The sequence below is a fragment of the Drosophila hydei genome, unplaced genomic scaffold (assembly GCF_003285905.1).
Source record: "Drosophila hydei strain 15085-1641.00,03,60 unplaced genomic scaffold, DhydRS2 tig00008122-arrow-pilon, whole genome shotgun sequence".
NCBI classification, from domain to species: Eukaryota; Metazoa; Arthropoda; class Insecta; order Diptera; family Drosophilidae; genus Drosophila; species Drosophila hydei.
The window spans coordinates 3545718-3571340 of NW_022045833.1; the positions used below are offsets into that span (position 1 = coordinate 3545718).

At 43.1% G+C, this 25623-nt stretch overlaps 7 protein-coding genes across 7 annotated transcripts; 5 read left to right on the forward strand and 2 right to left on the reverse strand.

Annotated features, from left to right (window-relative positions):
• Window positions 1–139: 139 nt before the first annotated feature.
• On the forward strand, window positions 140–1725 carry LOC111597724 (glutamate-rich WD repeat-containing protein 1). The gene has a single exon (XM_023312565.2). It carries the CDS (start codon window positions 264–266, stop codon window positions 1653–1655), a length of 1392 nt encoding a protein of 463 aa, XP_023168333.1. The 5' UTR covers window positions 140–263; the 3' UTR covers window positions 1656–1725.
• LOC111597720 (mismatch repair endonuclease PMS2) lies at window positions 1702–10545 on the reverse strand. The gene is made up of 8 exons (XM_023312560.2): window positions 10365–10545; window positions 10138–10297; window positions 9933–10076; window positions 9308–9876; window positions 8657–9245; window positions 7774–8601; window positions 7456–7709; window positions 1702–1862 (listed from the first exon to the last, which is right to left on the reverse strand). Exons 1-8 carry the CDS (start codon window positions 10470–10472, stop codon window positions 1785–1787), a joined length of 2730 nt encoding a protein of 909 aa, XP_023168328.2. The 5' UTR covers window positions 10473–10545; the 3' UTR covers window positions 1702–1784.
• LOC111597722 (solute carrier family 2, facilitated glucose transporter member 1-like) lies at window positions 1963–4426 on the forward strand. Its single transcript, XM_030225077.1, has 6 exons — window positions 1963–2033; window positions 2110–2269; window positions 2760–3518; window positions 3572–3784; window positions 3840–3942; window positions 4005–4426. The coding sequence occupies exons 1-6, from the start codon at window positions 1963–1965 to the stop codon at window positions 4259–4261; spliced, it is 1563 nt and encodes a 520-aa protein (XP_030080937.1). The 3' UTR covers window positions 4262–4426.
• Window positions 5572–7449, forward strand: LOC111597723 (solute carrier family 2, facilitated glucose transporter member 1-like). The gene is made up of 5 exons (XM_023312564.2): window positions 5572–5775; window positions 5833–6582; window positions 6645–6857; window positions 6913–7015; window positions 7071–7449. The coding sequence occupies exons 1-5, from the start codon at window positions 5662–5664 to the stop codon at window positions 7322–7324; spliced, it is 1434 nt and encodes a 477-aa protein (XP_023168332.2). The 5' UTR covers window positions 5572–5661; the 3' UTR covers window positions 7325–7449.
• Window positions 10546–10928: 383 nt separating the features above from the next.
• LOC111597728 (DNA replication factor Cdt1) lies at window positions 10929–15366 on the reverse strand. Its single transcript, XM_023312570.2, has 3 exons — window positions 14957–15366; window positions 14109–14746; window positions 10929–12567 (listed from the first exon to the last, which is right to left on the reverse strand). The coding sequence occupies exons 1-3, from the start codon at window positions 15035–15037 to the stop codon at window positions 11208–11210; spliced, it is 2079 nt and encodes a 692-aa protein (XP_023168338.1). The 5' UTR covers window positions 15038–15366; the 3' UTR covers window positions 10929–11207.
• A 295-nt stretch (window positions 15367–15661) lies between these two features.
• LOC111597727 (SRSF protein kinase 3) lies at window positions 15662–21833 on the forward strand. Its single transcript, XM_023312569.2, has 4 exons — window positions 15662–15936; window positions 16728–17398; window positions 19165–20046; window positions 20109–21833. The coding sequence occupies exons 2-4, from the start codon at window positions 16858–16860 to the stop codon at window positions 21014–21016; spliced, it is 2331 nt and encodes a 776-aa protein (XP_023168337.2). The 5' UTR covers window positions 15662–15936; window positions 16728–16857; the 3' UTR covers window positions 21017–21833.
• On the forward strand, window positions 21012–21833 carry LOC111597729 (pneumococcal serine-rich repeat protein-like). The gene has a single exon (XM_023312571.2). It carries the CDS (start codon window positions 21023–21025, stop codon window positions 21566–21568), a length of 546 nt encoding a protein of 181 aa, XP_023168339.1. The 5' UTR covers window positions 21012–21022; the 3' UTR covers window positions 21569–21833.
• Window positions 21834–25623: the final 3790 nt, after the last annotated feature.

Below are 25623 nucleotides of genomic sequence, written 5' to 3' on the forward strand. Positions count from 1 at the left end.
CTGAAATAATCTAGTATTTTTTACGTTAGTATTTCGCTACCGAATAGATTCTAGAGTCAGTTGTATAAGTTGTATAAGACAACAATGTATTGTTCAGGTGTGATCAGCCAATGCTCTATTCTAGTATTTTTTTCATTCATTTTAATTCAGCAATGTAGTAGCCCTGTTGAAAGCAGTGCTGGTCACATTGTTTGCTGGTCCAATTGCACACGTGCAGCGCCAAAACAAGACATTTTCGGGTGTTTCAATTGGAATTGAATATTATGGCCATGGATCCGCCCAAGGATGAGATTGATATGGAGGTTGTAGAACCAGAGGATGCGGAAAGCGATATGGAGCCGGGTAGTGACAACGAAGAGAATGAGGATGGCACAACAAAAGCTCCTAAACAAGTTTATCTGCCGGGCAAAACGTTGGCCGAGGATGAGGAGCTCGTTTGCGATGAAAGCGCCTATGTGATGCTGCATCAGGCATCGACTGGCGCGCCCTGTCTCAGTTTCGACATAGTGCCCGATGAGCTAGGCGCATCCAGAGAGAGCTTCCCAATGACTGCCTATATAGTAGCCGGCACCCAGGCAGCGCGCACTCACGTTAACAATTTGATTGTGATGAAGATGAGCAATTTGCACAAAACACAGGAAGATGATGAAGATGAGAACGAGGACGAAGAGCTGGAGGACGATCAAGATGATGTGGCAGACAAGAGTGAACTGAAGCAGCCACAAATGACCTGCGCTCTGATCAAGCATCAAGGCTGTGTGAATCGAGTGCGCGCTCGTCGCATGGGCAATAATGTGTTTGCTGCCTCATGGAGCGAATTGGGACGCGTGAACATTTGGAATTTATCGCAGCAGCTACAGGCCGTTGAAGATGCCCAGCTGCTCAAGCAATATGAACAGCAAAACGCCAACAATGACGCCAAACCCGTTTATACGTTTAGCGGGCATCAGCAGGAGGGATTTGCCATTGATTGGAGCCCCAGTGCTGAGGGAGTGTTGGCTACAGGTGATTGTCGACGTGATATACATATATGGAGTCCACTGGAGGATGGTACCTGGAAGGTAGATCAACGCCCATTGGTCGGACATACGGCCTCTGTCGAGGATCTACAATGGAGCCCCAATGAGCGCAGCGTTCTGGCCTCCTGCTCAGTGGACAAGACCATACGAATTTGGGATTGCCGTGCGGCTCCGCAAAAGGCTTGCATGCTTACCTGTGAGAAGGCGCACGAGAGCGACATCAATGTCATCTCGTGGAACCATACGGAACCCTTCATAGCCAGCGGCGGGGACGATGGCTTCTTGCACATATGGGACTTGCGTCAGTTCAAGACACAAAAACCAATTGCCACATTCAAACATCATACGGATCACATAACAACTGTTGAATGGAATCCCAGCGAGGCAACCGTGCTGGCCTCTGGCGGCGACGATGATCAGATTGCGCTATGGGATCTGGCTGTGGAAAAGGATGCTGATCAGGCACCAGCGCCGGCAGAAAATCAAGAGGAAATCAACAAGCTGCCGCCGCAGCTGCTCTTCATACATCAAGGCCAAAAGGAGATCAAGGAGCTGCACTGGCATGCCCAGCTGCCGGGCGTGCTGCTCTCGACTGCGCACAGCGGCTTCAATATCTTTCGCACGATCAGCGTGTGAAACACTATATATATTATCTATTACTACACGTATATATAAAAGAAAAACTCATTGTTGACGAATTGTTGGTTGTGGCACGTTTTATTGCGGCTTCTAGTGTTTAGTGTGGGGCGTCGTTGTCATGTGCTGTCATTCAGCCTCATCCTCATCCATCAGCATCGTGATATTGATTAGATGACGCATGGTGGGGCGACCGTGTGGGCAATTCTGTAGTGAGAAGGCAATTAAAGAAATTTACACTTAGAAGCCGTACGCTATCTGCATCGTGAACGTGCTCCCTTATCAGCACTTTGATGCGGATTCCAAAATGAATTACAGCCCCAACCCAGTGGCCAGTAAAGCACTGCCTCCATGGGTCCACACATTTGGAAGCCAGCTGTCAAATGGATCAGCTTAACGAAGGCGACTCATTGACATTTCGGGAAGCAGCGCAATAGCGCTAAAGTTTGGTAAGACAGGAATTCCATACCCTAACGTATAACACTTGCACTACTCGAGTTATACAGGAACAGCCCAAATGGAGCTGGGCCTTGAAGTTTGCTGTTTATGGCACTACGTTGGGCGCCACTGTGCCTGTGGGCTATTGTACGGGCGTGGTCAATAGTCCAGCTGCGGTGAGTAACTATTTCAACTGGACAACTGTTATACTTTTTGTTATACGTCCGTCGAATACTAGCTGTATATGGATTTGTTGTTTGTCCCTTATCATATCATTGTATTCCATCATAAGGTGGCCACTGTTCTAAAATGTGTTATACTAACTGTTATACATATCAGTATGCCACTTTATTATACCTTTGAGATGCTTTTTGTTGTCTCTATTCTTTTCTGACTGTCATCTGTTATAATAATTGTTATACTAACTGTTATACAATGCTGTTATATCCCTCGGCCTTACCTGACTTCTGTGATTCGTTTTATACTTTAATTGGAGTATGGACATCCTGTTGATAATACTTTCTGTTATACACAGTGTTATACACCCTGTTATATTCCATATTCTATTTGTTTCGTTTTAATTTCTGTTATACCTGACTGAGAATGTACTTCCTATTTCTTTCTCTCTCTCTTCCTCCCTTCCTCTCTCACTCTCTTCCTCTCCAGCACATGCGCGCCTGGTGCCAGGAGACGCTGCTCGCTCGCTACGGTCTGCAGCTAAGCGCTGGAGCCTTGGAGCTGCTGTGGGCCACCGTAGTGTCCATCTTTCTCGTGGGCGGCGCTGTGGGTTCGTTGACGGGCGCCTCGATAGCCAATCGATTTGGTCGTCGTCCCTCCGTCTATATATGCGGTCTGCTGCTGGGTCTGGGCGCCATTTGTTTCTATGCTTGTCGTCCGCTGGGCTCCGTGGAGCTCTTGTGCTTGGGCCGATTGCTGGTGGGCCTGGCTGCTGGGCTGGTCATCGCCTGCATTTCCATGTACCACAGCGAGCTGGCTGCGCTGCATCAGCGCAGCAAATTGGCACCGCTCTGCGGCTTGGGCCTGACTGTGGGCGTGGTCGTGGCACAAGTGTTCAGCCTGCAATCGGTGCTGGGCGGGCAGCAGCACTGGCACCTTGCGCTGGCCCTCTACGGCGTCTTTGTGGTGATCTTCTATGCGCCCTACAAATGGTATCCCGAGAGTCCCAAATGGCTCTACATTGTGAAGGGGCGCAAGGTGGAGGCGGCCCAGCAGCTGCAACGGCTGCGTGGCTATGCGAAGGACAGTGAAGCGTTGCAGGCGGAGCTCCGTGACATGGAGGAGGAGGCACGCGTGAAGAGCACGCCGAGCAGCTACCTCCAGGTGCTAAGCAACCCTCAACTGCGTCTGCCCTTAGTCATTGTGTTCGCTTACCTGGGCGGACAGCAGCTGTCAGGCATCAATGCGGCGAGTGGCTGCAGTTGCTCTGTTTGGGCAATCGCTTGACTGATGCTTCATAGATCTTCTACTACTCGGTTTCCATATTCCGGCAAGCGGGCATGAGTCCTCAGCAAGCGGAGCTGGCCAATCTGGGCGCTGGCTGCACAAATCTTGCGTCCGCTATGTTGGGTCCCATCTTAATGGAGCGCTTCAATCGTCGTCCACTGATGCTCTTCTCCAGCTTCTTCTGCTGCATCTTTCTCTTTCTCTTTGCCATGCTGCTGCACTTCATCGTGAGTGATTCGCATTCAGTTCTGGCCAGGATTAGCTGATGCTCTTCTATTGCAGGATCGCTACAGCTGGTTTGCCTTGGCCTGCATTGTCTGCATCTTTTTGTACATTGTTGTCTTCCAGTTCGGTCTGGGTCCGTTGCCTTTCTTTATAGGCGCCGGTGAGTGTTGGAAGTCCTCTTGCTGCTGCTGCTAATCCTCTCAAGAATTCTTCTTTTGACAGAGCTCTTTGAGGTGGCGCCGCGTTCGGCTGCCATGTCCCTAGGCAGCGTCGTCTATTGGATATGCAATTTGATCATTGGCATGGCCTTTCCCAGCTTGCAAAGTGCCTGGGGTGCTCTGGTCTTTCTGCCCTGCTCCACCATCTGTCTGCTGCTCTTCATGGTCACCCTACGCTATGTGCCAGAGACTCGGGGTCGAGATCCATCCGAGGTGGCGCGACTTGTTGCCGATGGCTTTAAGTCAAAGCGGCCCAGGTGAAAGGCCAGCTCAGATTCTATATATAGCTGATCTATAACTGTATTCCTTGCCTGATCTATGGAAGATCTTTTTAGGTAGAGTCAAATAAACATATCCTATATCCTTCTCAGTTATAGTAGTTTATAATTTTAGTCTGTCTTGAAAAATAAAGAGCGGATAGTTTGGCCACTGTTCTAATAAGTGTTATACTAACTGTTATACATATTAATGTGTCACTATGAATAAGTACGGTGAGCTCGTTTTTTTTTCATTTCTTTTTCTAGTCTGTTATAATTTGAAATCTGTTATAATACTAGTTATACTAACTGTTATACGCTTTATTGAGCCCACAATCTTATTTATTTCAGTTAGGTATATTGCGTTATTCTTTCATGACTTGACATCTGTTATATTTTTTGTCATACTAACTGTTATACAACTTATTTAACTTACAATTTTGAACGTTTTGAATAGCATTTCTTTTAGTTAGACTCGTTTTCATATTCCTTATAAGCTCTCAACTCATGCTGTGCTTAGTTTGATAATTGTTATAATCTTTAGCATTATATATAATCTGTTATACCAATTTCTTTGGTTGTTTTTACATTTTAATACTTCTTTTTTCTATATTCCATGACACATTTTGATATATATGCTTATATATATAGACTCATATATTTATATAACACTTTTTATATAACAGTTTGAGCTATATATATGATATAGATTTCATATTTTGATGCGCTACTGTTCATTAAGAGCTCGCAATGCGCATCTTTAAGGAAGCTGATTAGGAAAAGATACGTTTTTTAGATAAGATAATCTCTAATTATATATGTGCGACAGTTAGTAGCCCTAAGGGCTATATATTAAAGCGAGTTGTTCGAGCTATCTACTGGCTATATAACACTTTTTATATAACAGTTTGAGCTATATATATGATATAGATTTCATATTTTGATGCGCTACTGTTCATTAAGAGCTCGCAATGCGCATCTTTAAGGAAGCTGATTAGGAAAAGATACGTTTTTTAGATAAGATAATCTCTAATTATATATGTGCGACAGTTAGTAGCCCTAAGGGCTATATATTAAAGCGAGTTGTTCGAGCTATCTACTGGCATAAGCTATTGAAGATATACAAATCACATATCAATAGGTTGCCCAGAACAGAACAGATGAAGTCGACTAGATTGGCTTAGATGAGTCCCCAAAATCAAGAGTCTATATATATATATATTGTATATATAAGATATATAGTAGATAGACTTCTGTCTATGCTACATTCCCTATGCCACGCCAAAGTTAATGCCAACTGCCTGAGGGCAATAAATTCTGAGCGGATTAGCGGCTTCTACCTGGCGGCTGATTAAATACACCGTTGCAGCTTCCCAGCCAGTTTAGTGTCAGTTGAAGAGCGCAATGGAACAGAAAGGTAAATGGACTGGTATGCTCATATGGAGCACGCTGGGCAGCACCATTGGCGCTGCTGTGCCTGGCGGCTACTGCATGGGCATCATCAATAATCCAGCTGCGGTAAGCTTAAGCAACTGGCATGACGCTGTCACTGCCTAATCCCCGCCTGCCTTGCAGCACATGCGCGATTGGTGTGCAGCGACATTGCTGCACAAATATCAGCTGGAGTTGAGCTCTGCCCAGCTGGACACGCTTTGGGCGCTGATTGTGTCCATATTTTTAATTGGCGGCATCTTGGGCTCCGCTTGTGCCGCTTGGGCAGCCAATCGCTTTGGGCGTCGCGGCTGTTTCTTGTTGAGCGGTTTGCTGCTGCTCCTGGCTGCTCTGGGCTTCGTCTGCTGCCGCTGGCTGCAGTCGGTGGAGCTGCTGCTGCTCTGTCGCCTGATTGTGGGCATCGGTGCTGGCCTGATCACAACGGGCCTGCCCATGTATCACAGTGAAATTGCAGCGCTGTCACAGCGTGGCGCCCTGGGCGCCGGCTGTTCGGTGGGCTTTTCCACGGGCATTGTTATGGCTCAGATCTGCAGCATGGAATCGCTGTTGGGCGATGCTGACCATTGGCATCTGGCCTTGGCTTTCTATGTGGTCTTCATGGCCATTTGCTATGCTCCGTATCGCTGCTATGCCGAGAGTCCCAAGTGGCTGTTCATCGTGAAGCAGCGTAAGGAGGAGGCGCTGCAAATGCTCGTTCGCTTACGTGGCGGACATGCTGGCCTGGAGTTGGAGCTGCAGTCCATGGAGCTTGAGGCGGCGAGCAAGCACAGCAGTCGCAGCTTAAGTGAGGTGCTCAAGGACTCCAAACTGTTGCTGCCGCTGGTCCTCCTCTGCTCGTACCAAGGCGGACAGCAGCTGACGGGCTGCTCCTCGGTGAGTTCACCACACAGCTGACGGCTACCTATCGAGTTACACTTCATCTGGCCATTCGGCAGATCTTCTACTATTCCGTCTTCATCTTTCGCAGCAGCGGTCTATCTCCCAGAGTCGCTGAGCTGCTTAGCCTGTGCGCCGGCAATGTCAATCTGGCTACGGCGCTCTTAGGTCCTGTGCTCATGGCCAAGTTTAATAGACGCACCTTGATGCTGCTCTCCTGCTTCTTCTGTGCGCTGCTAATGTTCGGCTTTTGCTTGTTTGTGGAGTATGGCGTAAGTTGGCTCCGAATCCTTTCAACTGCATCGCTAACTTTTTCCTTTCATGCAGCGCCTGTTTCCTTGGCTCGTCTATGGCACGATTGCCTGCATTTTCCTTTACCTCATTTTCTTTCAGCTGGCTTTGGGTCCTATGCCCTCCTTCATCGGCACAGGTTGGGCTCAATTTTCATTTGATATTTCGATTTTGTTGAAAGTTTTTCCTTGTAGAGCTCTTTGAGGTGCCCTCTCGCTCGGTGGCCAACTCCCTGGGCAATCAGGTGGGCTGGAGCTGCAATTTCCTCGTTGGCTTTCTATTTCCTACCATGCACTCGCTAATGGGCTCTTGGATCTTTCTGATTTTCTCCATATTCGGAGCGCTGCTCTTTTTGCTTACCAAATTCTATTTGCCTGAGACGCGCGGAAGAGAAGTTTCCGTAGTCGCTGAGCTGGTTTCCCGTGGCTTCAGAAGCAAAGTTCTTTAAGTCTAAGTCTAAGATTCTTTCATTCATCTACTGCTCATATTATAGTAAACTCTGAGAGTCTCAAGAGCTATACACATCTTATATATATGTGCTATGTTTCTCTAAAATCTAAGTTGTCTTCTTCCACTCACCCAAGGCTGTTCAATCTCGCCCATTTGTGTGATGAGCCGTCGCATGGTGGTCGTCCTGTTGAGCGCTTTGCCAACCATCACAGATTTGCGACAAGCTCTCGAGGCGAACATGGCGCGTATGCGCGAGGGTCTACAGATTGTGCCCTCTGGCGCATCCTGCAGCATGTATATCAGCTCATCAATGTCCTGTTTGCCGAATTCCCAGTTCTTGCTGAAGGGTTTGCCCAGCAAACGAATCTTCCTCGTTGGTGGCGCTGCACAGAAGACAAGAATTTGTTAGACATGTAATGAAGCATATGCCCGAGTCTATGGGCTCACCCTCTGCATTTATCTCAAACTTAAATCCATTCTTTTCGAACACCGCCAAATGATCCTGCAGTATCATTTCGTTCACAGCCGTCAGCTCCAGTGTTTGAGGCACTGTCAGACGCTGGTGCTCGAGCTGTGTGTTGCGTTGCAACATTTCGAAATTGTATTTCTCATCGGCTGCATGCTGATCCACTATGAAGAGATCATCCTCTAGCTTCACAATGATAAAGCCCAGATTGAATTGTCCAATGATTTGCATAAGCTTAAAATCCGCCTTTGTTATTTCCTTTTGCAGCTCGGCTTCGGCATTTGTATTTTGACTCGGATTGATTTCGCTCTTGAAACGCAGGCGCTGAAGCTTGGCCGAACGTTTCCGCTCCACATGCTGTTGCTCTTGCGCCTGCAAGCTGGCTCGGATTTGCTCCAGCGAGGTGCGTAACTCCCCGCTGGCTTTGTTTGGTGGAGACCCATCGGAATCGCTGTTGCCATCGAATTCGATGCGCGTAGGCATTTCTATTTCATCATCGCTGTACTCGGTGTTTGATTGAGACGCGGGGAGTTGAGAGAACTCTAATGTTGACTGTGACGAAGGGATGACGGGTTCGGAGTTGGAGGACTCGTTCCTTGCCAGCGGCGAAGTGATTACAACTTCTGACTGAGCTTCACTGTTGGAGGTCTCGTTTGCAGGGGACTCGAGCAGCTGCTCATTGGACTCCCTTTTAACAGGCGTTGAGGGCGCTGGCTTAAGCTCTGCTATGCTTAATCGAGATTTCAGTGGCGTCAATGGTTTACAGTCAATACGGGGTCCATTAGCTGGCCGCAGCAGCTCTTCATAAGCTAAGGAGATAAGGTATAGGATTACGCTTAAGCCAACAACTGCATAGCTGCTTACCCAGTGACTCCTGTTTGAGCTGCTTTAAGCTGACAAAGCTGCTGTCAATAGTTTTCTGCGGTTTCTCCTCCTCCTCCTCTGATTCGCTTTTGTAGCTAATCGCTTTGGGCGCCTCTTGTGTAAGGAAATCCTGTATCTTTCGCAGCTTCATAGAGCGCGCATTAATCTCAGCCGTCTCATCGCAGCGCCGCTTAACAGTCACTGGCGGTGCAATGCCCTTTGTATCGCCTGTGCGTCGCCATTGGCTCAATACATCCATAAAACGCTGCGAGGAGCTAATGGGCACATCTAGCTCTTCAGTTTCATCTGGTGTTGGCGCTTCAGATTGCTCAACCTTTACTTTAGGCTCCAGCATGCTGGCTATGGAAACATTTTGCATTTGGAAAGTCGACGGCAGAGTGCCGAAAGTGTCTAGCAACGACTTCTTCAAGGCCAGCAGCAAAATCCTTTCATTGTTAAGCAACAGCTGTCGCTTATCAGGCGTCAAATTGACATCCACCTCTGCGCGGGACGTTACAATGTTGAGGTATATAAAAGGCTGTTGCTGCACATTGTAACGATGATAGACATCATTCATGACTTTCGCTATCTGTGGAAGTTAAGGTGTAAATTAAATGAACTAAATAAATTTTCCACATTTTTCGCTCTTACATTTTTGGGTTCGCATGGACGTGCATTGACAAAGAAAAACTGTCTATCTCGAGTGGAACGGCCTGCGCCATGACGACAGCTCGATACGTAACCCTCCAGCTCGAAGCCCGCTTCATTAAGCCGTTCCACATCTTCGGCGTTAAACTCGGCGCAAGTCGTTTCAGCTGCATCGCTCGCAGTTTGCAGCGCTGCACGCAAGCCCGCCTCACTCAGCTGGCCCGCCTCTAGGGGCGATTTAAGTGGCACTAGGTCCGAGACCTGACGTGCTCCAAACACTGCCGAGATGTTGGCCAACACGTCGGCAGCTCCATGTGTTTGCAGTATTACAGATTTTGCACCTTTTGCGCTCTGATTAGTGCAAATGATGCGAACATTACGTGTTACTAGGCAATAGGCCTGCAGTATTTGGCACATCTTGTTGAATTCCTTTTTAATATTACGTGTGAAGTCGCGACGACGCACAGGCAACGTGCCAAAGAGATTGCTGAGGCTGACAGTTGTGCCCACGCCTCGGGCACATGGTGAGCGCTTCTTGATTCGTCCCTCATGATCAAGTTCAATTTTGAGTGCTGTAAAGCACATGCAGCTTGACAAAGGAATTACTGTTGACATGGTTAATACTCACCCACATCAGTGGACTTGTGACGCGTCTGTATTGTCATGTCAGAGAGGGCACAGAGCGAGCTCAAGGCTTCGCCGCGAAAGCCGAAAGTCTCCACGCCCAGCAGGTCGACGAATTCTCGTATCTTGGAGGTATGATACTTGGCAGCTGACATAAGAGAGAACATTTCAATGAATTATAATCTCGGACAGCTCTTAGCTGCACCTACTCATGCCCTCTAGGTTCGCCTCCTCCACGCCACTGCCATTATCAGAAACTTCCACGCCCTGCAGGCCTTGCTCTTTCAACTTAATCTCAATTAACGTGGCGCCTGCATCTATAGAGTTCTCTACCAGCTCCTTGATGGCAACAGCCAAGCTAAGCACCACCTAACAATAAAAACAAATCAAAAACAATTTAAGCTTGTTGCTAGCATTTGCTTCGGCTGTAGTTTACCTGGCCCGAGCAGATCTTGTGCACAGTATCCTTGGCTATAGCTTTAATTTGACCCGAAGCAGCGCTTGTAGGCTGTGGTATGTCTGTATCTGTCCCATCGTCAAGCATTTTGAAGGTAATTCGCCAAAATAAGACTTTAAAATAAACATATGTAAAGCGCGCGAATTTGTTTTAAGTGTTACCACACCCTCAAAAAATAAAAAATAAAATATACTAAAATATACCAATGTAGACATTCAAATGGTAAACAAAGTGTGGCAACACTTTTAGAGTTTTTTAAATACTATACACAAAATTATATATTTTATCTGTTTACTAAATGAAAATTTGACTTAAGGCATCTAAACATTCGCTTCTGAATCATTTATTTTCAAGGTTTAACTTGTGACAATAAATTAAGTAATGTTGCTCTAGACTCAAAAAATGTACTAAAATATACCGTAGCATAAATTCAAATTGAAACGGTTTGTACTATTTCTAAACAATTTAGATTAATTTTAACAATTAAATACTTTGCCAGAAAAAAACATTTATTTAATCAACTTAATACAATGACAATGTTTCTTAATTTATGTTGTAGTGTAGTGTCTTGGTAAATTACTTAAGAAAATGACATATTGAATGTGATGAATATGTGTGATTGCTTTTATAATTTGGTCAAATAATGTTAATGATAATAAAAATAATAATTATGTCAATAGTAAGAATAACAATAGAATTGCCTAATTTAATTGAGCCTAAGTAAGCGTTGTATTTAAACATACATATAAATGGTATAGCTGGATGTAGTCCACAGGGTCTAGGAATTGCTTTGTTTTTACGTAATCTCCAAGTCTCCATTAATTATTTGCTCTTCTCATTCGCAATCTCCTCCAATTTCTCGATGATCTTATTCATATCCATGTCCTTGGCAATTTTAATATACATGGTCTTCCGCACCTCGTGAAATGATGCCCACGTGGGCAATTCCTTGGCCAAAAGTTTCAGGTGTGTTTCGATCTCTTGAGGCGTTAAGTTCGCCCTGAAACTGTTCTGTATTTTCTTGATGATAATCTCAAGGGTTAGAACGCTCTTGCGTTCTGTGACGAAGACATTTCGCAGATGACGCGCCAATTCCGGCAGGCGCGAATATTTGGTTGCTTCTTGGTCCTGTGACGGACGTCGCGTCATTGCATCCAAGGCTTTGGCTGCCTGCTTAGCGCGTATTTTGTCTATCAATGATTTGGGTAGACCCTTCAATAGATTGGACGTTGCATCGACAGGTGCTACGGGTGTACATTGCTGCACCGTGGGCGTGGCAGTTGAAGTCTCAGTGGTGGCAGTTATTGCCTCTTGCTTATCCGCCTCCAGCTTAGCCTCATATCGATCCATGACACGCTCCATGGGCGTGGCACAGTTGAACAGATTACGAGCTGTTGACAAAATGTCCTTGGCCGATGAATATTTCTCAACATTTGGTGGCTGAGGTAGCACAGCCAACTCCACCTCACTGCAGCTCTCCAAATCGAATTGCGGATGCCAACGTGTCAGAGCCCGATCTATGATAATTGGTGGATCCAGAGAGCGCACAAACTTATCGTGCTCCTCGAGCACACGCTGCAGCAGTAGACGCTGGAATTTCTGGACACGCGCCGTCATGACATGTGGATTCATGGACGTCGACTGAGCCGACGCGAGCACATCGTCTTCATTGATCTTATTCATACGCTGCTCCTCGGGCAGCTGCTCCACATTGGGACTGATCACCAGCTGAAAGTAATCCGCCTTCGATACAGAGCCAAAGTTGCGCATCTTCATCTGCGAGAAGATGAAGGCATCGGGATAGACATGCTTGATCTGTGCCAAATGCGTTTCCGTGAAATTCTTGCGCAACATGCGCTGCACAGCTGGCTTCAATTTCTTGAATGTGATGCACTCCTTGCGATTGTGGAACATGGCCACCACCGAGTCCAAGCACTTGAATACCTCCAGCAAATGACGATGCTTGTATGGCAGCGGCAGTTGACCGGCTTTGCTCGTCTCGACGAGACTGGCATAGCGTTTATAGGCTGGCGTCTCCAGCAGCTTGGCTGGCGATCCCTTCTTGGCCGGACTGAAGAGCAGACGCTTCGAGACGTCCGTGTGACGTGGCGACATTAACTCATGTTTATCCGGGGTCGGGGGCTGCTGCAGTTTTGTGGGCGTCTTGAATGTCTTCAAGGGACTGTGGGCATAAGTAAAGAGATGTGGGTAAAATATGAGTTAATAATTTTTGTTTTTTTTTTTTTAATTATTATTAAATTTTTAAAAGTTTTATAGTATTTTTATATGTATATAACTATATGGAAATAATTCTGTGATCAAGTTATCTCAAGAGCTAGCATATCATATTTAAATATATTGACTTAAGTCTTAATCTTAATTAAGTATATTTAAAATATTCTGTTAGGCTTTCAATATCTAGAGATGTCTTTGAAGGATCATGATTTGATATATTAGAAGTTATGTCAGTATACATCAAGTGTTATATTATGATCTATCTAGACTTATGTTATGATATATTTATATATTTAGAGGAAATCTCGTTTTTAAATTTATTAAGAATTTCGGAAGAAACCCTAGTATTTCAAATGTGCTTTATAAGCTATAAAAGTACGCCCAATTTTATTATGGAATAATACAAAAAAATTCAATATAGATTTAGCTTGAATAAAGCTATTTTTAAAGATTAAAGTAATCTAATTTATGAGATAGAAAGTATCTGTGTATAAAGTTTGTATATTTTAGTATATATATAAAATATATATTTTTTTGAAAATTTTGACAAATCATATTTCCCAAAAAACTTCTGTGAAGCATTCTATATTTATTGAAATACAAGAATAAACTAGAATATACGCAAAGTGAAGCCTAAGAGGGAAATATTGCAAGCTAGAAGCATAGATGATATTATATATATAATATATGTTTTCTATATGACATCAAAATGTTTTCAAAATCCGTAAAAACTGTACTATTTAAGGAAGGCGCTTTGGTGGTTGCAGTAAAGAAAAAGTTGCCCAAAGAAGTCCTGAGATCAAAGAGCTTATACACCCAGTAATAGAAGACAGGGTCGTTAGTCTAATCAGAAAAAAATATTGATCAAGTGGTACAAAAATGCTGATGCAGTCAGAAAGGCGATAATAACAACCCTCTAGAAAGCAGTTAAAGTCCGTTACATTTGTGAGCTACCTAAAAAAAGGGAGAGTCGAAACTAAAAATTCCCATGCAGGCGGGAGAAGCGAAGAAGAGAACACAGAAACAGAGATAAACAACCCCCGAAATGAGCGTTGTTATGGAAAGGTCAGGCAAGATTGTAACGTATGTTGGCGAAGGGTAAACATGTGTGTGTACGAGCGTGTCTCTGTGTGTGTGTGTGTGTAAGCGAATGCAGCATAAATTCAAGTACACATAGATCACAAACAACGTCACGCTTGCAACAACAACAACAACAGCAACATGAAGCTGAAGTCAAGCTACGGCTTGGTCAAAAGAAACTGCAATCTCAGCAATTGGACGCTTGAATAATAGCTCAACAGACATGCGACCTCGATAGCCAGCTATATATGAATTGTAAAAAAAAGAACCTTAAAAATTTCTTCTTTTTTTTGTTAATGATGTTACCCGGTTTTTTATGGTAAGTGTGCTGCATATGTTTTTGTTTACTTTTGCGTTTCTAGGCCAAAGTGGGGTTTATTGTGGCAGTCAATTAGCCATGGAGCTCACCTGGTCAACACCTCCAGTTCAATGGTATCGAACTCCTTTAGCTGCAGGCTCTTGGCTGCCTTGGCCGGCGATGGACCTGCTTCCCGCAGGCGTCTGTTGCGCTCCTCCTGCGCCTTGCGTTGCTGTTCCAATTGTGCTTTGCGTGCTAGCACCGCCTTCAGCTCCTGCATCTTGGCACTGCGCGAGATCTTCGTTTTGACCTCATCGAAGGTGAGACCCCGCTTGGCCAGCTCCAGGTGCTTAACGGGCGAGGCATCTTTGATGATTTGCTTTGTGGGCGTGCGCATGCCACGCTGTGCATTATCAGCTATTTGTTTGGCCACAACAGCCAAATTCAGTTTGGGTGTCTGCTCATTGGGGATTTCTGTCTGATTGGGCGGCTGCTTGCGTGGTGAGAGATTACCCTTGCGTATGAATTGTACAAGCTTCGGTTGCTTGATGGTTGACTCGGCCTTGGCGGGCTTCTTTTTGCTTTCTTGCGCTGATGGTGTTGGCTGTACGCCAATAAGTTTGACGGTGCGGCCAGAGCGGGTGCGTACGCCACCTTTAAGTGCATCAATGTCCACATCCTGATCTGTATGCGAGCTGGACTGAGCTATACTCTGTGGAGCGGCTGCCTCTACGGGCTCCGCGAGACGCTGTAAAAGAATACTGGTTAAAGAGCCTCTGTTTTGCTATTGCTAAGAAAATGGCCGCAGGACGCGGCATGCCACACATACACGCACACAAGCCCTCACACATACACAAGCCAACACCTTTGAAGTTACAAAAGTATCTTCAGGATGTATTTAATCTTTTGCAGTTTCGAACACGTTTTGTATATTGCATCACATTCTGCACCCACTTACCCTGTTCTTAATGGTCGTCGCATCATCTACTGCGGCACGTTTACGATTGCTAAAAAATGCAGCTACCGATGGCTGGGCCATTTTTTTTTAAATTTATTTGAATTAAATGCTATTCTTATGGGCTGTTGTGTATATGTCTTGTTAATTTCACTTAGGGCACGTCGGTTTCTGTGTGGGTATCTCACTTTTTCTTTTTATATCTTATTATATTTCCATATACGTCGTGTCAGTGCCACCGCTCGAATTACAACTGGGCCACGGCGATGCAGTTTCCCTCCAAATGTTCGGCGACGCGCCAAATTATTTTCGCGCCATTTCAATGGCTCGTGTGTGTTGTACAACGCCGTCGCACAGCTGTTGGTATAATAAGTCCGATTTACAGCACTGTGCGAGGCAGAAGCATTTTGCGTAGTAGAATTTCAGAGAAACTTCATAACTAACAATTCATATAACACTCATATAGTAAAAAGTCATATCGATATTAACTTTTACACAAGGACTAAGCGGCACATCTAAATTTTGTGTACTTTGCAGCAGTCAGCTGTTTCGCCACAACAAGGGACAAGTTGACTTTTTAGCAATATCTCGATAAGTATTAATGCAAGGAGCATGTAGTACATAGATATCTATCGTTGATACATATATCGATATTTTAATTTTTTGTATTGCTATGTCACATCAATTTCTGTCAAAACCCTAATGAATTTCTTTATATATTTGTTCCTTTGTTAAAATTTGTTGTTTTGCAAATTTTTATCAAGGTTAACTATCTATACGAATTGCAAACAACACTAAACAACAGCTGATTGACGTCAAACTATAACGTTTACAAACACTGTACATAGGCAGTGTTGTATTTTGGGCAGTAGATTTTTCCACTCGCGGATTTATAGGTGCGCAGCCAACGTTTGGGATAGTATTCCAAGCGCTTTACCACAAAATGTCTTTGGATTAGCATGCATGCAAAACGTTAAAGTCATGTAAGTTGACAAACACAAATAATAAGAAACGCTAATTTGTAAACAACCAATGTAGCTCAAATGCTAAATCAAATTGTGTGCTGCAGCCACCGTGTAAGCGAGCAGGCAATATGAGCTATTTGCTTGTGTATGTGTTTGTGTGAGTGAGCACACTTTAAGAATTAACTAGGCGACAAGTGCTGCCAACTTAACTCGTTTGTTTCTCAGTCATACTTCAAATTTGCACATTTTTACACTAGTTAACATTTTTATTAAGACATCGTTTTCATAGTTAGCGTAATGTAGATCTATTTTGTTTGATTTTAAAAATTAACACTAAATTACGCGTGCACAGTGTGCAGTGTGCATGCAGAACGCGAAAGTTGGCAGCACTCACTTTGGCATAATTTCGCCCGTCCATCTATTTGTTTGACTTGCATTTGATTTTTTCTATCAGTGAATAAAAAACAATACGCGTTGCCAAGTAAATTGCGAACACATTTCGTTCTGGTTTTTTTTGTAAATTATATTTGCCAAATATTGCTCAGAGCTTTGTGTGATTGCACTTAAAGCAAACAGTCAGCAGCAGCTGCTGCTTTGACAAATTGGAACAAGTGGGAGCCCCGAGGCGAGTAGACGAAGCCCCAGCATAGGAAAAGGCGTGCGCACACCAGCAACAACAACAAAAACAACAAAAGCAGTAGCAGAAACAACAACAACATTAGCTAACACAATACAAACGTAAACTTTTTGCATTGCCTTTTGGAGATTTGAGCACATTTTTTTATTTGTTGTTGTTATTTCTTCAACAGCTGTTACACTTGGTGAAAATTAGCGGAGGCGAGCGAGCGAGCGAGCAGCAGCAATATACATATAATAAGCGTATAACAAAATATACGAAAAGCAACAACAACAACAACATCTATCAGCAAATACAATAATATGAATTCAAAAGCTGACGTCAACCGCCGTGTTTTGGCTATTCAAGCGAAGAAGAAGCGACATAGGAACAACAAGAAACGAGGCAAGCAAAATGGAGCAAATGGTGCTCCCGTTCAAGAAAACCAACAACAACAACAACAGCAACAAGAACAACCGCAGCATCAGCCGCAACAACAACAGGAAGAGCCCGAAACTCAAGCACCAGAAAATGCTAATAATAGCCACATAGAGGGCGCCAGCAAGTTTGAACTGCATGTTGACAGCGCTGGCGGCGCTATTGACTCAAAGTCTTCGGCATCCTTTAGCAATGCCACAGCATCCACATCAAGCGGTGGTTCGGGCAATACGCCCGATGCCCAATCAAAGTCGAAATCGCAAAACAATATGCAACAGCAGTCGCAGCAGCAGCAGCAGCAAGCGCGCAGCTCATCCAACGAATCAGACGAATCGGAAATGGTCAGCGAAAATGAGGAACAAGAACTTAAGGAGGATTATTGCAAGGGAGGCTACCATCCAGTCAATATTGGTGATTTGTTTCAGGGTAAGTTTGCCTGCGTTTACCGTTTTTCTCACCTGTTTGCACCTCACACCAAATTGCCACACAAACAGCAGTAAAAGCAAAACAAAGAAACAAAGCCGTTAGATCGCACGCCATTTGTTGTATACCCTAGCTGAATAGGTTAGTTACCTAATTCGGGTTTAGATTGAGTCATTTCCATTTGTACGATTACCAATTCCAAAATTTCTTTGTATAGTTTTTTAACTGCTGTTCTCAAGATGAAGCATTGCTGCTCCATGATTCATTTCACTTATTTTTGGTCAACTTGAAAAAAAAGTGATAAATGTGATGAGGAAGCTCCCATCTATGAGATATCTTATATCTTGCAATAAAAAATTCATTTTTTTATATCTTAACATATATGAAATTCCTTTTCCGTTTTTCACTGTTTCATAGAAATCTAAACATATAACCTAACACCTCATAACTAAACTTGTTCTACTTCTCAATTTTTTTCGTAGGCTGTTTACCAATTCCTCTGTTCCTTATGTCATAGTTCATAGTTCACAGCTCCAACGTTCCCTTAAATTTATTTGTATTCACACAGTTAAAAGCTTGCTTTTGCTGCTAAGTTCCATATTTCAATATTTTTGACAATAATAAATTTGAGGTCTGTGGGTTATCTTCTAAGGTTTTATTTTTGGAAATATATAAAACGTTTGTTTTTCAACTATATCGTCACAGTTTGTACAAAGTTCAGTGTTCTAGTTCACTAATTCCAACGTTCCCTTCAATTTGTATGTTTTGCTGCCCTCTCACGGTTCACAGTTGATTGATTTAATTAATATATCGATTTTGTTAGAGTATTTAAGCTTCGTTGCGTGTTCGCAACAACTTTGCTGTTTATTTAGTTGACATTGTAGCTTTCTATTTTTTTTATGTTTCACAAAAACCCATTTCGTGTTGCAATGAGAATCTGACCCAAAACGCAATCGTTTCTACTCCTGTTTTGTTTTTAGTTCGGGGGCAGCCGAGCTCAAAAACAGTTTGTGAACATGATTATGCTGGGTTGTGCTTGTTTCTGTTGTTGTTGCCAACAGGTTGTTAATATGGAACGCCCCTTCAACACACACACACACATATATATATATATATGTGTAAAATGATGTGAGCAGGTTTGTTTGCTCGCTCAAGGGTTGCTTATGGGTTTGGGGCACTGTACGAATTTGGCTGCCTTTGCGGTTGCTGCTGGCTGCATGGCATCCACCTTTCTGATACTGTCGTTATTGTTGTTGCCACCCGTTTGCTGCCCCATCAACTCAAGCCTTCCACCTATTGTTGGTTTGAGGGCTTTTGTTATAGCAAATGATGTGCATAAAGTTCATTTTAGGGGGATTTATAATTTATAATCAAAGAAAATGCCGCTAACCTTTTTGTCCAGCGATAAGGCACATGCCGCTGTCCCATGATAACAGCCCGCAGACAATGCAAAAAGTTCAACATGTTTATTAACTAATCAAGACTATATATATATATAGAGTTGCACACAGACACACCCTATATTGTATCTATATACTATGAGCACAATAGCCAATATGTGAATAAAGCAGCTGACAAATCCGCAGCTGAAGAGCTCTGCCAGCTGAATCCAGTATCAAGTTTAGTTTGGTCGCCGAGTCTGTAGCGAGTTGTTGCAATATGGATTTATTGCCATCGAAGGCAAACATTTGTGATTTCATTTTTTTAATTGGTGCACACTGAAACCCCAACAGAGCTGGCCGACTTTAATCGAATCTTTGTTTTTTCAGGTCGCTATCATGTCATTCGCAAATTGGGCTGGGGTCACTTTTCGACTGTTTGGCTCTGCTGGGACTTGCAGGAGAAACGCTATGTGGCCATTAAGATTGTGAAATCGGCGCAGCACTTCGCTGAAACGGCCAAGGATGAAATCAAAATACTCAGAACGGTGCGTGAGACGGATCCATTGAATCCGCGTCGCCACAAGACGGTGCAAATGTTCGATGACTTTAAGATCACGGGCGTGAATGGTACCCACATTTGTATGGTCTTCGAGGTGCTGGGCGATAATCTATTGAAGCTTATACGCAAATCCAATTATCGTGGCATTCCGCTGGAGAATGTCAAGAGCATAACACGTCAGATCCTGGAGGGTCTGGACTATTTGCATAGTTGCTGTAAGATCATACACACGGACATTAAGCCAGAGAATGTCTTGTTGTGTGTGGATGAACCGCATGTTCGTTCGCTGGCCGTTGAGGCGACACAATTGTACTGCATGAACTCTAAGATGTATCCATCGTTGGTTAGTCGTGCGCCCAAGGAGTATCGCGAACCGCCCATCACTGGCAAGATGAGCAAGAACAAGAAGAAGAAGCTCAAGAAGAAGGCCAAGAAACGTATGGAACTGTTCAAGAAACAGCGCGATTATTTAGAACAAGCTGGCGGCGACGATCAAACGGAACAACAGGAGCCGCAGGAACAGCTGGAGCAGCAACTGCCACCAACTCATGCTTTAAATGGCGATGGAGGCGCCTCTGAAAACGAGCATGATGTGGATGGTGACGATACAGGTGGCGGATGTGAGGACGTCGAGCCGGAGGTACAGCTAAATAAGCAAGAGCTGGATGGCACTGAGAAGGCCAAAAAGAAGAGAAAACGGAAGAACAAGAGTAGGTGAAAATTATGCTTTCGTATAAACTGTATATTCATGTAATTTCATTTGATCCAACAGATAAGTTCAATCAGCAGCAATCTCAGATGCCGGAACAGCAACAGCCACAGGAGAACTCCACCAGCAGCGGCGACAGCAGCAGCGTCGCTTTGAAGAGCTCCAATACGAATGGCAGTAACAGCAGCCATTCAACAAGCACGCTTAAAGGACAATCAAACGGTGCCGCAGGCGGCAATAAGAAGACATCGCGGCCCAAGCAGGAGCAGCCGCAGCAGCAGCGTCAACAGATAAATAATAATAATGCGAATATGAAGCAAAACTCGAATAGCAATTCGAAAATCTCAAATATCTCCATTGAGGGCTCCTCGTCCACCAATGGTGGTCCATATTCGGAGCCATTGTTGCCGCCACCACCGCCGCCTCCATTGGCTAAGCAAAGAGTAAAGCGCGATCCTGCGCTTGAGGCGTGCAATGTGCAGGTGAAGATTGCTGATTTAGGCAATGCCTGCTGGGTGGATCGACACTTTACCGAGGACATACAGACGCGACAATATCGCTCATTAGAAGTTATACTTGGCGCTGGCTATGACACCTCGGCGGATATATGGAGTACCGCCTGCATGGTGTTTGAGCTGGCAACTGGCGACTATCTGTTTGAGCCACATTCGGGCGATACATATACGCGCGATGAGGATCATATTGCCCATATAATCGAGCTGCTTGGGCCGATACCACGACAAATTGTGTTCCGAGGCACGTATCCGACGTATACGTTTAATCGCAATGGTGAACTGCGGAACATAACTGGATTGAAGCCGTGGGGCCTCATGGATGTGCTGGTGGAGAAATATGAATGGTCGAAACATGAAGCGGAAGCGTTTACGGCATTTTTAAAACCGATGCTGGAATTTGATCCGGCCAAGCGTGCCACCGCTGCAGAGTGTCTGCAGCACGAGTGGCTTAGATAAGATACGATGCAGCCTGGTTGTTGGCTGCAAGCCAGCCAGCCAGCAGGAGCAGCAGTAGCAGTAGCAATAGAAGCAACAGCAAAAGCAGCAGCAGCAGCAGGAGCAGTAGAAGCAGCAGCAGCAGCAGACGACGACGTTGCTTTGTCCGATTATGTGCAGTCAACAGCATCTGTGGCCACATTGGCCTCCATCTCATCCATTGCTTCCACCTCGGCATCGGCAATGGCAGCGCTTGCACATGCACGCCTCTATTCGGCCACCACCTCTGCACCACCCACACCACAGTCACATGCGAGCCACCATGCCATGGCCACTGTGCGTACGGCGCCCGCAACGCCAACGCGTCAACGTTTTGGATTTGGTGAGCTTTCGTTGAAGCACATCGATGTGGATGGTGTGCAGGATGTTGGATTAACCGTTGCCATGGGTGAGCAGTTGCCACCGGTGCCGCCGCCGCCGCCACCGCCGATGTCAGCGCAATACAGCAAACCCAAATCTCAGCGCTTATTTTGGCGCAAGGCGTTGCGCCGCGTCTTCCAGCGTCGCAAGTGACGTCAATTGCGGCGTCGACGTCAAGATATGCCCCGTTGGCGTCCACGTCGCTGTCGGCGACATCGTACGCTGGCCGAGCGTGTGCGTCGCATATGCGCTTGCTGTGCCTACGGCCAGGTGTTCATTCGCAATGCACGGCTAGCGCTGCTCAGTTGCATTCGTTGGCGCACACGTGGCAACATACGCAACAACAAATTTTACTTTACCAATCATTAAGCAACATTAAGAAGACGGAGACGAAGACGAAAAGAAAGATGAAGAAGAATAGGAAGATAAACAGCAAACTGCAAATGCTCTGCTCTGCACAGGCACATACACTCCCCCTCCCCCAATACACACCCACACACACAAACAAACATATACACACACAAACAAAATGTTAATGCGAAATCTGATTTAGTTGTTAAAGCATATGCACCTAATTTATTTCCTTGTGTTTTACACCGAATTAGACAATTTTTCCTTTGATACATTTATGAAATTATAAGCATTACATTTTCCTAATTTATGCTCTAAATAACTATTATTATTTTTATATTCTTTCTGACTCTGTAAATAGGTCAAGTTTTGATTTTTCTTATCATTCTTTTTTTTTTGTTTGCTTGTTTTAAACGATCTCCAAGTTGTGTTAACTTTTGAAGCATGTAATGAACAGCCAATACAATAATCTATAAACATTATATATATATATATATATATATATATATATATATATATATATATATATATATATATATATATATATATGTATATATATCAAGCTATTGGCGCAGCCAGTTCATATATAGAAATTTTTTGTTATACATAATAGTTAATATATATATATATAAACTTATATATATATATAACTGAACGGTACGCAGAGTGCATGTGGCCTAATCACTTTTAATACACACTCATGTCAACACACACCCATACACACCCCCACACATATGTACATGGTTATGCATATAAGTATTCTTCAGCTGAACATAACAATAATGAGCGTAGTTAATTAGTTTAAACTACAAAATTTAGTAAACGACAACATGTTTACGATTCATAGAGCTAAATGCACTACCAAGCGATAACGGAAAAGAAGTAATTAAAATTGAAATATATATTAGCTGCTGTATTGTCTAGTAGATCGATCAGATATGTTCAAACCATGTTAAGCAGCCAAAATAATGCTAGAAGTTAACTAAACAATTCGATTAGTGCTATTTGTAATTCGAAACGTAGCAACACAGCAACACAACAATTTTGTAGGCACACTCAATAAAAAACAAGAAAAAAGGAATACGAAGAAAATATTACACTGAAAGAAAAATTATAATAACAAGTTTAGAAAGGCCACTTAAGTTAAGGCTAGTTAAGCGAAGTTGACAAGATTGACATTGATAAGAGCAGTATATATATATATATATACTGTATATATATGTATGCAGTATATATATATATATATATCTATATAGCTATATGCTTGCATACTCGTAATTGTGTGTATGTGTGCATTATACTCTGACTATTTACTATGATAAGTGGCCTTATTAATTCGATTCTCTGCACATCCCAAACACACTCGCACAGCACAACAACAATTAATACACAATAGCAATTTAAATCTTACACACACACACACATAATATATGAGTATGTAACATTTAAACTATACTTAATTGGCGAGCAAACCCTTTAGTACCCAGCAAACCCTTTAGCACCCTACGAACTAAACATAAACAAAATGAAAATGAAATTTAAATAACTTAACATAAAAATCATTTAATGAGCACACACGCCCACACCCAAATACACACACTCTAAGTCTTCGGCTGGCCGATGTGAAATCGAAAACAAGAATCATTAACAAATCTATATATATATACTCTCTGAAGAAACTATCAATGGGACTATATATACATACACACACACACATATATATATATATATAGTCAATTGGCTTTGTGAAGCTATTCAATGCATAAACATACTTAACTTATAGCTTTACGAGTACCGAATTCTAGAGAAAACAAAAGTTAACTTGTGCTTAGATGTTTCAAGTATTGTTCCCCAATAATTCCAACCGCAAATATATATAAAAAAGGAAGAGAAAGAAAGTAAAAACAATCAATTTGAGCTAACGGCGGCACGCAACAAAATTCCATAATATCAAATTTTCCTTTCAACGAGAGTGTGAGAAAAAGAAAAGAAAAGAAAAAACGTATGAATATGATACATAATTTATTGATGTAGTTATAAACAAATAAACAAACAAACAACATGAAATTACACAAATTGGAAAACGACAAATGTATCTTTTATTGCTGCACTCAGCGAAAAGAGGGAGAACGAGAGCGAGTGAGATAGAATGTCTTATTCAAGGAACAGGACATCAATTTTCCAGCTGCACTGTAGCCACGTCTCTTCCCCAGCTAAGGCTATAGCTGCAGGGGCCAAACACATTGGCATCCATTTATAACCCATTCTGTTGGCGCATTGCATGCAATTACATATCTTGCCCGGAAGCTCGAGATGAGATTAAGCTCGGTACCGAGACTGAATTTATGGCCACATAAAAATCAAAAGCAGCCAAGTTGAAGACACTGCAGTTGCCTTTAAATTGAAAATGGTCAAGGGAGACAGGACACACAGCACATTTGCTGGACAGCCATATATATATATATATATATATATATATATATATATATATGCAGACTTATAGCGGATTTGTCTTGGCCCACCTTTTGACGTGCCCAAGGATGTGTGTTTGAAAATAGCTTTGGCATATCTCACGTTTGTTTGGCTACGGCCAAACTTGAAATTGAATTTGATGTCTCGCTGCCAAATATAAATGTTCGCTTTGGTCAAGTACAAGGGCAGTTTGAGCAGTTGATCTAAGGTAAATATATATATATAACAAAAGTTCTGCCTTCATTATTTATAATTAATCTTTAATAAATATTTATAGAACACATTGCACATTCATTACAACTCAGACATCTGATTGGATGTTTATTTTATACACACTTATTTTCGATATCATATTTTATGCTATTAAATGGATTACTTAAGTTATCAAAATTTTATAGAAATGTAACAACTTCTTATTTCTTATTTGTATGTTAGTTTTTAGAACAATTGAAGCTCGTAACTAGGGTATCCAATATCTATTTAGTATAATTTTTTATAAGTTACGATTAAAAAGCAACTGTAGAGTATATAGAATACTGTTCAATATACTGTATCAATACTGTATCAATAGGTGAGCTTACAGAACCAAGTTCGTCGCTTAAGATATGCAAATATTTCCAGCTCCAACAACTAAATATATATTATATAATAATAATAATATATGACATATAGGATACACAGGGACGTTTGCTTCTTTATCGTAACTTCGTAACTAGAGCTAGGTTCGTTTGTTTTTATATTAAAAATTCGCCCACTTTTGATGACTTCGCCTAGTTGCTTGTAACTATACTAAATATGATTTCCATGTTTGGCTGCTATAAGAATAATTTGTTAAGAGTAAAGCCTTTATAAGTGCTAAGCCCCAATCTTAGTTACTTTTAGCGCTTTTATGGCAACTTAATCGCCTATAACTCACAAAGCTGCCCTCGCTTGCTGCATAAATTTCCATGAATAAATTTGTAGCTATTGTGTGTGTTTTGTTCGAGGCGTTGCTCAGAGATTAATTTGCGGTGGTTTTTTCCACGTGTAGCTGGGTGGGTGTGTGTTCGACCTGCTGGCCAAAAACAGGATAAGATCTATGGTATCCGAAGACTCTGAGCGGGCATCGAACAAAAGTTAAATAAACGTGTCTGCTTTGTCACTTGAACGGGCAGGCGCAATGTCAATAGAAGCAACTCCCAGTGGGCGAGGCGGGTGGGTAGCCAAGTGGTTTTCGCTAAGACAAACGCAAAGAAAACGACGCGTGGCTAACTTGGCCAACAAAGTGTCAGACACTTCAAATACAAGCAAAGCGAAGAAGTTTCTCTAGAAGTTGGGTGTTATTTAACAACTGTTAGCCGTTAGATTTAATTCCAATCAAGGTTAAGATATTACGTATTTTTCCT

Coding starts and splice junctions, on each gene's coding strand:
- LOC111597724 (XM_023312565.2), top strand. CDS start 264: ATGGCCATGGATCCGCCCAAGGATGAGATTGATATGGAGGTTGTAGAA.
- LOC111597722 (XM_030225077.1), top strand. CDS start 1,963: ATGAATTACAGCCCCAACCCAGTGGCCAGTAAAGCACTGCCTCCATGG. Junction 3,785..3,839: donor CCATGCTGCTGCACTTCATC/GTGAGTGATTCG, acceptor CTTCTATTGCAG/GATCGCTACAGCTGGTTTGC. Junction 3,943..4,004: donor GCCTTTCTTTATAGGCGCCG/GTGAGTGTTGGA, acceptor TTCTTTTGACAG/AGCTCTTTGAGGTGGCGCCG.
- LOC111597723 (XM_023312564.2), top strand. CDS start 5,662: ATGGAACAGAAAGGTAAATGGACTGGTATGCTCATATGGAGCACGCTG. Junction 5,776..5,832: donor TCATCAATAATCCAGCTGCG/GTAAGCTTAAGC, acceptor CCTGCCTTGCAG/CACATGCGCGATTGGTGTGC. Junction 6,858..6,912: donor GCTTGTTTGTGGAGTATGGC/GTAAGTTGGCTC, acceptor CCTTTCATGCAG/CGCCTGTTTCCTTGGCTCGT.
- LOC111597720 (XM_023312560.2), bottom strand. CDS start 10,472: ATGCTTGACGATGGGACAGATACAGACATACCACAGCCTACAAGCGCT. Junction 10,298..10,364: donor ACAAGATCTGCTCGGGCCAG/GTAAACTACAGC, acceptor TTTTATTGTTAG/GTGGTGCTTAGCTTGGCTGT. Junction 9,246..9,307: donor GTCCATGCGAACCCAAAAAT/GTAAGAGCGAAA, acceptor TAACTTCCACAG/ATAGCGAAAGTCATGAATGA.
- LOC111597728 (XM_023312570.2), bottom strand. CDS start 15,037: ATGGCCCAGCCATCGGTAGCTGCATTTTTTAGCAATCGTAAACGTGCC. Junction 14,747..14,956: donor CGACGACCATTAAGAACAGG/GTAAGTGGGTGC, acceptor ATTCTTTTACAG/CGTCTCGCGGAGCCCGTAGA. Junction 12,568..14,108: donor GAACTGGAGGTGTTGACCAG/GTGAGCTCCATG, acceptor TTATGCCCACAG/TCCCTTGAAGACATTCAAGA.
- LOC111597727 (XM_023312569.2), top strand. CDS start 16,858: ATGAATTCAAAAGCTGACGTCAACCGCCGTGTTTTGGCTATTCAAGCG. Junction 17,399..19,164: donor TATTGGTGATTTGTTTCAGG/GTAAGTTTGCCT, acceptor TTGTTTTTTCAG/GTCGCTATCATGTCATTCGC. Junction 20,047..20,108: donor GAGAAAACGGAAGAACAAGA/GTAGGTGAAAAT, acceptor TTGATCCAACAG/ATAAGTTCAATCAGCAGCAA.
- LOC111597729 (XM_023312571.2), top strand. CDS start 21,023: ATGCAGCCTGGTTGTTGGCTGCAAGCCAGCCAGCCAGCAGGAGCAGCA.